Genomic DNA, 16,045 nt, shown 5'->3' on the forward strand with positions numbered 1-16,045 from the left:
CTGAGTGTACATTACTGGTAAAATTCCATAAATCATGTACCCTATTTTTTCAAAGGCCATACGGTTTTCATTGGCAATCTCAAATGATTATACTAGGTCGACCAGTAGGGGACATTTCCCCTTTCATTTTATTCCTTTTATTTTTGAATGACTTCAAGGGAATTGCTTGGATATCCAAGTTTTATTGGTAAAAATTGTTACACAGTGATTCTTGAACACATACTTTTGTTTTTATTTGCATATAGAACATGCAGATTTTGCTACCTTAAGCCTACACTTATCTGCTTTGGCCACTAGGTGGTGCACACATATGTCAGTGAACTGGAGGTTAATGGGGATTGAGACCAGGGTAGCCTTCATTCATCACCACAGGAGGAGTGGCACAGACCATGGGAGCTGTGGGAGTCCAGAAGAGACACAATCCTGTGGGTGGGAGGGAGTAGAAGGTCTCCCAGAGGAGGTGGACAGACAACACCACTGGTTGCAGAGAAGGTAGCGTGGCAGAGGGACAGTCCTGAAGAGGAAGGGGCATGCTTGCTCATTCATTCACACCTAACAGGGTCACTGCAGAGAGAATTATGGAGCAGCTGCATCATTTGAGCTCGATAGCAAACATTCCTTCCAGGCCTTCGTGCTGGGCACTGGAGACATATGGTGAGAAGACATAGCCTTGTCTTTGAGTAAGGGCCTTGTGGGAAACAGAAGGAAGCAGTCAGTTAGGACAGAGTATGATACACAGGTATGTTTTACAAAATACATTGGAACAAAGTGAACTATTTATTCTGTTCTGAGGAAGGGAGAGAAAAGGTTAGGTTTGGGAGTTGGTGTGCAGAGAAGACCTCGTGCAGGCCTTAAGAAGTAAGGAGGCACCTCCACAAAGACTATGAGAGATTAAACTATGCTGGGACGCCAACATGAGCAAAGGCTTGGACATTTGAAAGAATCATGTGGATTCAGGAAATTTAGTTGACTTTTAAGCAAATATTTACTGAGGGCTACTCTGTGCCATGGATTGAAATAAATGTTCCAGGCCCTTAAGATGTTCCTCGACTAGTGAGGAAAACACACATGCTCTGAAATTTTCAAAGAAAAGCAAAGCTTAAATTTGGCCCCTTTTAAATTCAGAATCTGTCCTTTGAGCCCCCAGGACCCTGGCTACAGGGATCCTCTGGGAACTCGCTATACCAGCAGAGGGAGCCCACAAGCACAGTACCTGGTTGCATTGACTGGAGTCCCTGAAGGTATTTCAGTCTCACTCACTTGTTTACAAGGTGTGAAGTTTGAAGCCAGAAACACAGAGTAGGTTATCCAAAGCCACACAGAGGAGTCAGGACACAAGCCCAGGTGTCTGCCTCCCGTCAGGTTTTCTTCCCTTTCTCCTCTGCTGAACCCTGGACACAGAGCTACCCTTTAGAGATAGCTGTTAATTAGGAAATAGATATTCTTCAGATAAACAGCAGTCAAGCTTATGGAAACATAGAAGGACACATTGTGTTCTTTCCACATGCATGAGGAAGGTGCCTGGCCACACAGCTTGGCCTCGGCAAAGGCAGCTTGAGCCAACTGTGCTACTGGCCTAGTTCTGTGCTTGGGAAGGAAGGCGGTCTAGCTCTGGCATTTCTTCTGGCCCATGTGTGTCTTTCATTTCAGCACAAGCATATATGCTCCCAATGTAGGTCAATGACATCTTGGAATTGCACTGTTTGCTTGAAAATGTCAACTAGAAAGTAATAAGCTGGCAGGAAAACAAGGATGAGTGATTGAGAAGACCATGAGAGGATGCAGATGTGCATCTGGGCTGATGAGAAGTCACTGAAGCAGGGACAGCGAGATCTTAAAGAGCCTTTGACTGGGACGGGCCAACGTTAAATGGAGGAGGAGGGTGACCACAGAGCAGGGAGAATGGAGGCCAGGTCTTATGGGGAAAGGACAAAGGAACTGGGACTAATTAGCCTGCAGAGAAGAATGAACAGATCTTCATCTGTCCAAACCGTTGCCATGGGCTAAGGCAGCTGGAAAGAGTGATGATGTCATAAGAAAGCGGGTTTCAACCCTGCTCAAAGTAGAGCTCTCAGACTGATAGTAATAGTGAGTTCCTCATCAAGACAAGGGATGGAACAGAAGCAGTTTGTACAACTAGCTGGGACATGGCAGAGGGCATTCCTGTCCTGGTACCAGGTCAGACTCGGTGACCTTTGAGTTCTGAGCATCCATAATTCTACGAAGAGGAAAAGGTAGCTTATATAAACTGAGGGCCCATGGCATATAATAATAACAACATCAGTGTTAAACATTTCATTTTGCTGAGCACCGATGGAATACCAGGGCCTTTAAGCCAGGATGAGACTGACTGAATCCTCGTTCTGGCCCTGCCATTTAGGGAAGGTGTGGCCTTGGGCAGATCATTTCTCCTCTCGGAACCTCGTGTCCCTCCTCTGTACAATACCAACCCTGTGGGCTCGCCGAGAACATAAAAAGAAACGGCACATCGAAGTGTCTGGTACTGTGCCTGGCTTATAGTTGATACACAAAAAAATGTTGCTGCCTTCCTCTGCTGCTTAAGCGAACTTCAGGAAGCCATTGTTGGAGAGAGATGAGATAAAGCAGGAGACACAGGCAGGGTGGAGGATGGCAAAGCATCCATTAGATGAAACACCAGGTCATCAGAATCCCCTGCAATGTGTAGCCTGTGCAACGTTCTCAAAGTGGAGCTTGTTTAGACCCCTTTTAAGAAAAAAGAATTACAAGTTTTTGGTACTATTTATGAAAAATCAAGAGTAGGAAGAAGAAAGAGGTAGACTGGGGCATAAGGAATCCTGACTTAAGTCTGTAAGAGAGTTGCAACCCTGGCCAGTGTGGCTCAGTTGGGCATTGTCCCGTGCACTGAAAGAGAGTTGCTCACCACTGCCCCACCCCCCGACCACATACCCACTTTTCCATCCCCAGGTTCCCGTGACACCCAGTCCAGACAGAGCAGAGCTTCCCCACAGTAGGCTGTGATGGGGCAACCCTCCTGAATTGTTGATCACCTCAGCCCTTGGGGTACCCAAGGCTAGTTGACTCCAAACACATGTGGCCTCATCCATACGACCCAGTGCACCTGACAAATAATACTTTCTTTGAATGTTGTGTGGTACAAGGAAGTGAAGGTTCAGTTAGAGAAGGAATAGTTTGATCATCAGTTATTGAAATTGTCATAGCATTGCTGAGCAAATTCAAGAAATAAAGCAGCCCAGGAATATCTTGGCTAGCAAGGCGTAACAATGACGTAAGGACCCAAGGCAAAGATAATTGCCAGGATGTCAACCACGTAACTGGTGCAGCCAGAGTGAGCAAAGAAACATCTAAGGCCCTCTGGTGCAGGTGACTGACCCCGTGGTACAATATAGTAAGTACAATGTAGCTTTGACTGGAAGACCTCTAAGACCCTCTCAGCTCTGACCATCCAAGGGCAAACAAAAAAGCTGACCATTCCCTCTGTCTCTGCAGAATTGTGAGCACCAATGTATCACCCTGCTCTGGCGTCTGAACACCCCCTTTTATGTCCATCTGACTTGCTAAGCACAAGTTTGTCTCTGGCTCAAATCAGTGCTCTCACAATGTGTTTTTTTTTCTTTTTCTTTTTTTTTTTGCAGCAACAGCGGCAGCTTGACCTCCTGACAATAACCAGCCCCGGTGAGTAGTTGTGGCCACTGTGCTTTGGCTTTTCCCGCGTCTCCCAGAGTGATGCCTGGTTGTCTACCCAAATGCAATTCCTGCCCTCCTCCTCTGACTCCCCGAATGAACAGCAGAACTCGTTTGCGCCATGAATGACCCTTCTCCCCCAACCTCTGCCCCACAGGCTGCGCCTTTTCTCCCTCCCAGCTCTTGCTGCCTCCTCTTGACTCTGCAGACGGCAGGGCTAATACTCTGGTGTGGCTGCATATTCCCGGGTCAGGTTCTTGCCAGATCACTTGATAAACTCAAAGGTCAAGGAAGTGTCCTGGTATTGTGAGAAATAAGTTTTAAAATCGTGGGGGATGGGGCAGCTGCCTGGCAGGTGGCATGGGATGAAAAGGGGATGGCTCATGATGAAGGACCAGTCTGGGAGAGTGACCAGGTTTGGCCTCTGTGCTGAGGGTCAGGATGGCGCTCGTCTCCCACCTTCATAGGGAAAGGTCAAGTTCTCCAACAAAGCTGTGGCCCTGGGATTAAAAGGCCCTTTTTTTCCCCTGAGCCTGGCAATGCCTAGAGAGAGGTTGAGCTGCTCAGTTTTGCCAGAAAGGTATTTTAGTTTACTTTGAGAACTTGAGGCAAAACTGGCCGAGAGGTACTGTTCTCTCTTAGGATCCAAGGAGATGATGGTGCCAGCAGGACGAAGGAGCATTCGAGAGTAGGTGTGGTGATTCCTCTTCACTCACTGGTGGACGTAAAAATATAAAACAGCCCTGGTGACCCCCTGCTGTGTTAGGCTTTATACGTTGGTTGCTGGACTGTGAGGAGATGGGGTCCTGGGAGGGGGCTAGGGTTGTAGAGTGGTCGTGGCAGGGTCAGCGGGCTCTGAGCATGGCTAATTACCAATAAGTATGGAGGTATGTTCATATTCTAGTACCAACAGGCCTGTTCCATGTCATCCCTGCCCTTCACCAAGCCTGTTATGCTGTATTCCAGGGCCATTCGGCTCATGTCCCAGGAGGCTGAGGAACTTCCCAACGCAGGCACTGGCCTGGCACAAAGGCTAGCTCTCCATCTGGTCTCTATAACAATACAACAGTGACTGCACATGTGAGTTGGATCCACCCAGTTCAGGAGATCTTACTGTATTTCCACCAGATAGAGCTTTTTGAAGTTGAGACTTTAGAAGAACAAAGATGAATAATGTTTAATCTGTGCCATCGAATGAGCTACATTTAACATATATATGATTACATATATATAGAAATTCCCAATCATAAGCTAATATAACTGAGTGGCTCAGTCAGCAGTGTGACCTACCAGTTTCTCCCCCATAAGGTGCTGGTGAGCAATTCCGTTTGTTCTGTCCTGTCCGGTTGCTCTCAGTCCTGTTCCACTTCACAGGTTACCTGCTTCCAGTCTTATTTGACCACACCCTGATATGATGCCACAGTATGCACTGTAGAGGGTTCTGGATCTGTCTGCAGTTGCTTTAGAAGAAAACTTTCAGACTCTCTTTAACTGCTAGCTCGCTCTCTTCCTGACTGATAGTGCACAGATTCAAGCCAAAGCAGTATGACTCAGTGCGCTCCTGGTGGACAGCTGTGGAATTACAACACGCTAAGTGCTGCCCGAGTTTAGAATAGTCTATAATTTTCTCTACTTTTAGATGAGGAAAGAATACGTGTGTGCTATGGCACACTGGTGAACTGTGCATCGCCTACACTTATGTGATATTATGAGATGTACACCGTGACATATTGCCCCACTCAGCTCCCAGAGGCACAGTAGGACCTGAGGTAGCTGGAGCCCCACAGTGGCGGGCTTTTCTCTAGTGTGCCATACAAATATGGTCTGTGTGCGCCATCACTTGGGAAGGTTAGGAAGCACCATTAGACCTTGAATTATCTGGACAACTCCATTCTATGCGAGAAGCACTTTCCTCTATTGTTATTAGCTGTCTCTTACTTTTCAAGTCATCCCATTCCCCCACCTCACCAGAAGCAGCAGCAGCTCACAGTGGGCTTCCTACCTCACTGGGGCAGCCAGTGTAAGGCACTAGCTTGTCTGCACACCTCTCAGGCCACCCTCAACACAGACTGCAGTCTGATGCTCCCTTCCTCATAGACTATGACTTCAAAACTGCTGGTGGGGAAGGCTTATCATCTGTGTTTATTGTGAATTATTTCATATTACAGAAAAGAGTAGAGATACAATGAATAGCCATTTACTGCTTCTCTCCCCCAACACCTTGGCTTTGTCATATCAGTGGTATGCCATTGATGCCAAGGGTTTCCTGTTTTAAAAAATGTGTAAATCTGGTTGAGACTTTTTTCTAATAATACCTCATCCCATCTCTCTCCCTTCACCCTAGAGGTAACCACTATAATGAGTTCAATATTTCTTCATATTTTTGTATCCACATGTTTAACTAGTATTGCTTTACAAATTCCTACAAGTGGTGTCACACTATAAAAGTTATTCTCTTAATTTTGCCCTACTCATTGTAGAGATTTATTCATATTAGATACGCGTAACTCTGGTTCATTCATTTTAACTACTATATGGTATTCCACAAATGATTAGATCACAATTCATGCATCCATTTCACTGATCATAATTTAGGATATTTACAGTTATTTTTCAATTGCAAACAATGCTACTAAGAGCATGTTCGTGTATCTCCTCCTGTGCGTAAGAATGAGAATTTCTCTAGGTCACATAGCTAGGAGAGGAATTACTGAGTGTACACATTGTCAAATTTACTACATAATGACCAGTGGTTTGCTAAAGTAGTTAAACAAATTTATACTTCCAACAACAAAGTATAAGAGTTTCCATTTCCCTGACTCCTAAACAAACATGGAATTGTCAGACTTATACATTTTTACTAGTTGTCATGATAAATGTGAAATGGTATCCCATTACTTTTATAATATGTTTTTCCCTGATTACTGGTAATATGTTTTCATATGTTTATTGGCCATGTTGGTTTATTCTTCTGTGAAGTGACATTTTATATCTTTTCACAAATTTTTATTGTTTTTTTTTTTTTGTAGTTTCTTATTATTCTAAATATCAATACTGCTTTGTCACTTATATGCATTGCAAATATCCTCTCCCAGACTGTGGCTTGTGTTTTTTCTTACTTGATTATGATATATTTTGATGTATGGAAGGTTTTACTTATTTTAATGTAGCAAATGTATCAATCTCATGCTTTATTAGCCTGTTTTTGTGACTTATTTAAGAATATAAATATTTTGCTACCTGGAAAAATATTCTCCTGTATTTACCTCTAAGAATTGTCAGATTTTGTGTCACACAAGTCTTGATCTCATTTAGGACTGATCTTTGTCATATCTGTGTATAATATGATGTAGGAATTTAATTATTTTTTAATTTATGTATGGATAACCCATTGTGTCAGCACCATACAAAAACTAGTCCATCCTTTTTCTCACTTATTAGCAATCACACATCTGTCATATATCAATTTTCCTATATACAGTGTCTGTTTCTGAGCTCTCTGTACTATTTATTGGCCTACCACTCTGACTCTGCATTGACTCCACATTGCCATCCTTATAATCCATCTTAATTTTAATATTGTCTTTATACTTGGTATGGAGATAGCCTTCTTCCTTTACCTTTTATGGTTACCTTTTGAATGTACAGTTATCTCCTTTAAATATATATATATATATATATATATAAAATCTCTATATTGTGACAGGTGAATTTAATCTATTTATATCCATTATAATTACTTATATATTTGGACATATTTCTACCATCATATTTGTGCTTTCTGTTTATTATTCATTTTCTTTTGACTTTCTTTTTATGGGATTATGTTTTATATACCACCTGCCTATTTTTTTTTTATTCTTCTGCAGATTTGGATGCTACAGATTTTATTTCTAACCTTAACTTGTTATCCTTTGGATATATACTTGACTATACATTTTCTTTCAAAGTCGACAGTTATCCAAATTTACTATGATCCTTTCAGCCACAAAGGAGCCTTAGCATGCTTTAACCCCTATTGCACACGGCCCGTCAACACCTGATTGTTAATATTTAGATTGAAGTTAAACTTTTGCAAAAAATAAAAACAATTGTTTTATTATTATTATTATTATTATTATTATTATTATTATTATCATTAGCTAATTGACTTTTCTTACACCATTTATACATTTTCTTGTTTTCCTATTTATTTTCCCAAGGTTATCTGATGTTACCTTACTGAAGTGAATTCTTTAATGCCTAATTTAGTGAGAGTCCATGGGCAACCCTTTTAATCTATGTATGTCCTTATTTTGACTTCCTTCTGGAATGATAGTCTGGCTGTTTTGAGGACTTTTCTTTGTACTGTGGGATGTTTTTTTCATGTTTTCTGACATAATTGCCGATGAGATGTCTGCCATCATTTAATTGTTTTTGATAACATCTTTTCTTGGGTAGGTTTCAAGATTTTTTAAAATCTTAACGGTCTGCTTTTCACTCTGATGTATCTAGATATGTATTTATTTCTATCCACCCTGCTTGCTACTGTGAATATACTTTCCACTTGAGAATCTCTTTCTTTATTTCTGAGCAATTACTGGGAAAATATCTCTTCAAATATTTCTTTCCCCCCATTCCTTTGATTCTCTTCTTCAAGAATTTTTATTAGATAACTGTTGGATTCTCTCAACAGCTTGGTTCTTAACTGATTTTTTGTAATTTTTTTTTATCATTTTATATGACTGCTCTGATTCTGAGTTCTCCACAAGTAATTCACATTCATAGGTTCACTTTCTGACCATATCTAATCTAAAATTTTCCTGTCCTTATCAATATTTTAATGACTGTATATTTTTAATTTCTAAAAGATTTCTAATTTTGTTTCTATCCACCTGTTCTTATTGTATTTCTGCCTGTTCTGTTTCATGATTTTTTATTTTGCTTTAATGTCTTCATTGTTTCTTTGGACATCTTCAGTATGCTTATTTTATAATCTTCAACAGTCCTATAAAATAGGTTTCATCTGGAGTGGATTCAGGTTATAATTGTTGCTTTTGTTTAGAATCATTATTAGCATTCTATTTTATTATGCATTTTGAAGTTTCAATTTGTAAAATCACTTTCAGGAGGAAGTTTTCTGTTTTTCTCTCTCCCCATCCCTGACGCCCCCCTAAATTCCCAGTGTTTTCACATCTGCCTACATGGGGGTTTTTGTAGTTGCCCTGACCTACATCTTCAGCGTAGGACCCAGTAAATACGGGAGATGTGGCGGATCTAGTGACCGGAAGTCAGCAGAACAGCTTAGCACCACTCCTGGCCCTGCACACGCTCCTGCCCATGTGCCACAGTGCACAGGAGCCGCCCCCAGGAAGTCCTGCAACGTCCTTTCCCCCTGGGTTCCTTTCATGACAGGGAGGCCCCACGCCAGGTCTTTGCTCAGATCTCTGATCCTCATCTCCCATGGAGCACTTTTAGTCTCTGTTATTCCATAGGAAAAGATGGGAGAAAGCAAGCTTTCAGCAGCTCCTGCCTGATTCCACATCCAGATCTTAGCAAGCCCAGTAGCCTCAGGATCATCCATCCTTCAACATTTCTGCACATGTCGGCCTCATGCAGATCTCCCTCTCACAATGCAGCCCAACTATATATTTTATTTCTTTTTAATATATTATTCAATACTACTATCTGATGGAAATTAATAGGCTTATTAAAGCATGAATTTATGGAGTCATTTGACCCAGAAGTCCAACTATAGTTTCTTCCTTACTCTTTGGAAATTGTACTCTCCCATAACCTAGTCAAAGAAGGGAGGCAGTATGAGGAAGTATTATTTTCTGTCCAAGTAAAACCCTAACCACCAGACTGAGAAGAGAAACTGTTATTTTTTGCACATGCGTATAAAAATATATGTGATTTTCAAAACCAAGTTAGAAAGATACTATATAAACTGTTTTTTTGGAATATAGTGGGAACATTTTTCAATTCCATCCCATATTCTCTAAGAGGGAATTTTATGTAGTTGAAAGCATTCTATTATATCATATCCCCCCTGTTGTATGGTAACTTGTCTCCAATTATGTAATTACAAATAACACCACAAGGAACATTTTTGTATAAATATTTTTGTGTGCATCTCAATTATTTCTTTGGGGAAAATCCCTAGAATGAGAATTACTGACAAAATACACACAGTTCACTAGGCTAAGTTACACTGAAGAAACAGTGACATTAAAATTGCAGGGGCTGAAGAACCAGAGGGCTGTTTTTCACGGTAGGTACACCTTCCACCTGGACTGGCGCAGCTCTGCTCTGCATCCGCTTCCCGCAGCACCCGGCTGACTGCAACCTTCTGTCTGAAGCATGCTGGGTGCCTTAGCTTGGGTTCCCTAATAAGCAGACCTATAGGAGAAGATTTAGTGCAAGTAGGAGGTGATCCCAGAGACCGTGGTAAGGCTGGGGAAGTGATAGAGGAAAGGAAGAAAGCCAGGAAAGATTTGTCAGCAGGCGAGCTACCACTGATGGCAGCGGGGCTTAATCACACTGGGCAACCCTGGGAGTCAGTGTGGAAAATGCATCAGGGTTATCCCTCTGGGGGGAGGCCAAGGAGCAGGGTTGACGGTGGTGTGTGCGTTCTCCGACACGTCCAATCTGCTCAGTGTGTGGGCGTAACTGAGTCTAGTGGCCAGAAAGAGCCCTCAGGAGAGACTGCAGGTGCCAGCAAGCGGACGTCATCGCCCATGTAAAGAAATACTAAGTGCGGGAGGACGTGTGGGATTGTGTGAAGGTACTGACAGCACCTGCCATGTGGGTCATCGTGACAGGGAAAGGGAGACATGGTGAGCCATGCACCCGCTCGGAAAACATTTTAGAAGGCTTCATTTCTGCCTAGATTTCCTTAGTAAAGCAAGTCATATGACAACTCCTAAATTCAAAAGGGTGGAGATGCAGAATCTTAACAGGGAAGGACACTGCAGTGAAGAGAACTAGAATATTTGACAATGATAAAGATACTTTGTCGCACTTCAAGAAAGATCTGGTCATAGCTTTATTGAAATATAATTCACATTGTAAAAGTCATTCTTTAAAGTGCACCACTCAGTAGTTTTCAATATAGTTACAGTGTTGTGCAACTATCACTGCTAATTTTAGAACATGATCATCACCCCAAAACTAAATGCTATACCCATTCCCTCCCACATCACTCCCCATTCCTGCCTCCTACCATGTTCTGACAATCACTAATCTCCTTTCTATCTCTGTGGATTTGCCTGTTCTGGACATTTCATAGAGATGGAATTGTACAATAGGTGGTCTTTCATGACTGTCTTTTAAAATTTAGCATAATGTGTTCAGGATTCATCCATATTATAACATGTATCAATACTTCATTCCTTTTTATTCCTGAAAAATATTCCATTATATGGCTATATTATAATTTGTTTATTCATTTAACTATTAGACATTTTGGTTATTTCCATTTGGGGGCTATTATGAATAATGCTGTTATGGACATTTGTTTACAAGTTTTTGTGTGAACATATGTTTTTTATTCTCTTGGGTATAAACCTAAGAATGGAATTGTTGGTTCATATGGTAAACATTAGGATACACATTTTGAGAAACTGCCAGACTGTTTTCCAAAGTAGCTGTAGCCTTTTACATTCTCATCAGCAATTTTGGAATGTGTTCAGTCTCTCCACATCCTCTCTGACACTTGTTATTATCCGCCCTTTGATCATAGCCATCCTGAGTGTATATAAAATAGTATCTCATTGTGGTTTTGATTTTCATTTTCCTAATGACTAATGATGTTGAACATATTTTCATGTGCTCATTGCCCATTTGTATATCTTCTTTGAAGAAATATTTAGTCAGATTATTTCTTATTACCCACTTTTAATTAGGTTATATTTAGCCTTTTATTCTTGAATTGTAAGAGTTTTTAAATATATAATCTGGGTACAAGGTCTTTTTCTCAGATATATGATTTGCAAATATGTTTCCTGTTCTGTGGGTTGTCTTTTCACTTACTTGATGCCCCTTGAAGCAAAAAAGTTTGTAATGTTGATAAAGTTCAATTTATCTGTTTTTTTCTTTAGTTGCTTGTACTTTTGGTATCATAGCTAAAAAAACATTGCCTAACCCAAGGTCACAAAGATGTACTCCTATGAGTTAATTTTTTTATATGACATGAGGTAGGACTCCAAATTACCTCTTGAATATAGCTGTCCAGTTTTCCCAGCACCGTTTATTGAAAAGACTGTTCTTTCTCCATTGAATTATCTCGACAGCCTTGTCAAATGGTCATGGATTTGTGATGGTGTAGACTAAATGGAGAGCATTAGGAAAGATCTGATACTGGCACTCAGTGCCAAAGATGTGTCAAGTGCTTTACATATATTTCTCGCATAATGTTCCCTGCTATCCCATAATAGCTATCATCTGTCCTGCTTTACAGATGAGAAGCGAAGGTGCCGCATGATTAGGCGAACTGCCCACATGAGCAGTGGATACGTGACAGAGTCAGGGTTTAAATCTAGATCTGTCTGGTTCCAAATCCTTTGTCTTTTCTGCTGCTACCTATAAATATTACTTCATTTGTGATATTGGCCCACGGAATCTTCTTTCTCAGCCAGAATTCATGCTGACCCACTTTGCTGGGGAGACAGAAAGCCTGGAGTGTCATGGATAGCATGATCACTAGGACTTTTCTGCCAACTGGGTTATGTCCTCAAGAGATATTTGATATCCTAAGATATCATAGAAACCTCCCCCGCCAAAAAAATCGCAGCTAGATTTGTTCCTGATTTAAAATATCCACAAAGTTTTGGGGCTTTTTAAATCTCCTCTTAGCCTTGTTAACATTATAATTACGTTAAATGGTAGTAGACTGAGACTGCTGGCCGTTGCATGACAATTTCAGGCTTTGTTTCCAATTAACGTCCCTCAAGATGTAAATTTAGCCCCTTTGGAGACAAAAGGAACAAGAGAGGCCAAACCAGCCATTATTACCTGCCTCCTGGCCAGTTTGGAGCCGCCCCGAGTGGCCAGGACTGGGAGCAAAGCCAAGTCAGAGGTCTGCTGGCCTCGCCACTGGAAGGCTCGCGGCAGAGTGGGTGTGCAAGAGGGGACGGTTCAAAAACGCATGCACATCATCAAAATAACTTTCAAGAGATCTTTCAAGAAGAAAAATAAACTACTCCTCATCCCACAGCCTTAGCACAATACAAAACCTAATTCTATTTATACATTTTCCTTTTCAGTTCTTGTCTATATGCAGAAACATATTTGCATAATTGCAATCACAGTAAATTTTTATATACATGTTTTTTCACTTAACATTATTTCATAAACAATCTTCATGTTGCTATGTAGTTTACAGACTTGCCATCTTTTTATAATAACTTTCTCTGTTGAAAAATTGCACATGCCCATGGTGCAAATTTTGAAAAACACAGAGAAATTATAAAGATGAAAATATCAGTAATCTCCCAGAGGCAATCACTGTTTAATATTTTAAGGCATTTATATCTTTGTTTTTTTTAATGCATGTATAATTTTGTTTTATGTAGTTTAGATCATATTGATATAAAATTGTATCCTGATTTTTCACTTAATATTATAACAGAAATATCTTCCTATGCCAATAAAGTTGAGTATTTAATTTGATTCTAGTTTATTGATCTTATGAATAATTTATCAACCTTTTTGTATATTTTTTAGGTTATTATCTTAAAATAGATTACTGGGGATGGACTTACAAGATCCATGAGCATTTTCTGAGCATTTAATTAATTAATTTTTAATAATTTTTTCTTTATCGAATCTAGAGAGAGAGGAAGGGAGAGGGCGAGAGATAGAAACATCGATGACAGAGAATATCAATTAGCCGCCTTCTGCACACACCCCACTGGGGATTGGGTCCACAACCTGGGTATATGCGCTGACTGGGAATTGAACTGGTACACGGGTACATGAGTCGACATTCAACCACTGAGCCACACCAGCCAGGCTTATGAGAATTTTAAAGGCGCACTTATATTTAAAAGCTCTAGTATCTTCCATTTTTATATGTAGCCTGGTTTATAAAAATATACATCCTATTGTTGTGCATTTGTGTTATTTCTAGATGTTTTTCTCTTATAAATAACTCTACCGTAAACTTATCTGTGAAAAAAAGCCTATTACTTCTTTTGCATAATTTTTTTATACTCAATATTTTTAAAGTGGAACTACTGGGTCAAAAAGCATTAATATTTTTAAGGAATTATTGAGTCTTGTTGCCACTTCATTTTCCAGAAAGATTGTATCAATTTACACTCCATGTCCATCCCCTAACCTCTATCTCATGTCAGCAGCAAAAAACAACAGCATGGGGTGTGACTTGAGAAATAAATTAAATCTATGTAAACAAAGTCCAGAATCTGAGAAACACAAAAAGGGAGGAAAAAACATGTTTGTTCTCTAGGTCCCCAGGGGACAATCTGAGTAGTATGTTCCTAGGATGTTTTTCTTGAGAAATCTATGTAGGATACCATATCCTAGGACTCACGTAAGGAGCTTAAAGGGAAGAGGTCAAGGGTCCCATTTGCAACATCCAGACGGGTGGGCTGAGCTCTGGAAAGGGGAATTTGGAGGTGTGGCACCCAAGAGTACCATAGCTGATCAGCATGAGAGAGGTCAGGTCAGGAAGGAGCTGGCAAGACATTGGCCATCAGATGGAGTGCAGGCCCCAGGGCTCGAGGATCTGGAAGTCAAAGCATGAAAGGTAAAATAGGAAAATACATAACGGCATGGGAAATACATAAGTAGGATTCTTTAATCACAACTCAAATTAGCTTAAGCAAAAATAGGTAATTCATTGGTTCATGTAATTAGATAATCCAGAAATAAATCTGCCTTTCTATGCATCTTGATGTAGGAGTCATGGGACCCTGTCTATTTTTCTCTTCTTAACTCAACTTGCTCAATGTTAACTCCATTCCGAGGCCACATGTGGCCTTAAGATGGTAGGATTTACATCCTCCCAAATTCTAGTCTGATAGAAAAATTCAGGGAAATCTGTGCTGATTGACTAAGAGTTACCTTAGAAACACCATACAAGAAATTGGAGGATAAACTGGAGCCTGGCATTACCTGAAAATAGCCCAAAGTCACTTGAATTTCTGCAATGACTATCTCTGTGGTCAAGCTAAACCAACTCTGTGAATTATAAGGTCTGAGAACAGAGCAAGCATTGATCTGTTGTTCTGCAGAACTTCCATCCAAAAGGCGAGGCACTGCAGGGTCTCCGCAGCTAGACTCTCGGGGCCGTGACAGGACTCATCACCAGGAGGGGTGCCTTTCTGGTGAAAGCTAGAGCCACATCAGTGGCCAAGGGTATTGAGGGCAGGTCTACTCAGATTTTCTATTTCTTCCTGATTCATTCTTAGTAGGTTATATGTTTCCAGGAATGTATCTATTTCTTCTAGGTTATCCAATTTGTTGGCATAGAATTGTTCACTGTAAGAAGCATCGTAATCTGGTCCAAATGAACACAAGAGCGAGCATATGCTCTGTACACTTTTTATTCACTTATTTACCTCTTTATTTATTGTGCATGTGTGCAGCATCAGGGCACAGGTGGAAGAACAAGGCATTTGTAGTACATATATACATTATGTGTTCAAATCCCACCTCTTCTTAGAGTTAGACCTTGGGAAAGCATAGAAGCTTTTCTGTGCCTGATTTCCATTTTACCATCTGTAGGATAAGAATGATAATAATACTTTTTAGAATTTTGTAAAGATTAGATATGATATATATAAAGTAGCTAGAATAGTAAATTGTATGACCCATAGTAGACTCTATTTTTTTATTGTTGAAAGTATTACAAATGTACCCCCTTTTTCCCTATTGACCCCCTCCTTCACACTCCTACCCCCCTACTGCTTTCCCCAACCTAATGTCTATGTCCATTGGTTGTGCATATGTGCATATAAGTTCTTTGGTTTATCTCTTCCCACCCCTCCCCATCCCCAGGTTTGTCAGTCTGTTCCCTACATCTGTGATTCTGGATCTCTTTTGGTTGACAGCTTATTTTGTTCATTATATTCCATAAATAACATTAAAAAAAAAACTGTGGTACATTTACACATTGGAATACTATGCAGCTGTAAGAAAGAAAGATCTCTTACCCTTTGAGACCATATGCTGAGTGAAATAAGGCAGTCAGAGAAAGACAAGATCTCACTTATTTATGGACCCACAGTAGACTTTAAATAGTTGTGATCACATTGCTTCCTGACAGATTACTCCAAACCTTAGTGTTTCACACAATAATAATGTTTATTATCTCACAGTCTGTGTGGGTCAGGAATCTAGGAGCAGCTTAGCTGAA

General features: G+C 40.5%; 1 protein-coding gene across 2 annotated transcripts in view; it reads left to right on the forward strand.

Moving 5' to 3' along the window:
- Positions 1-16,045, forward strand: part of AGBL4 (ATP/GTP binding protein like 4) — a 1,033,620-nt gene that overhangs the window by 744,100 nt on the left and 273,475 nt on the right. For both annotated transcript variants that reach the window (XM_036257022.1, XM_036257023.1), the window contains exon 5: positions 3,636-3,675. In XM_036257022.1, coding sequence (XP_036112915.1) covers positions 3,636-3,675 — 40 coding nt within the window. The remainder of the gene's footprint in view (positions 1-3,635; positions 3,676-16,045) is intronic.

Source organism: Molossus molossus, unplaced genomic scaffold (assembly GCF_014108415.1).
Source record: "Molossus molossus isolate mMolMol1 unplaced genomic scaffold, mMolMol1.p scaffold_m16_p_12, whole genome shotgun sequence".
NCBI classification, from domain to species: Eukaryota; Metazoa; Chordata; class Mammalia; order Chiroptera; family Molossidae; genus Molossus; species Molossus molossus.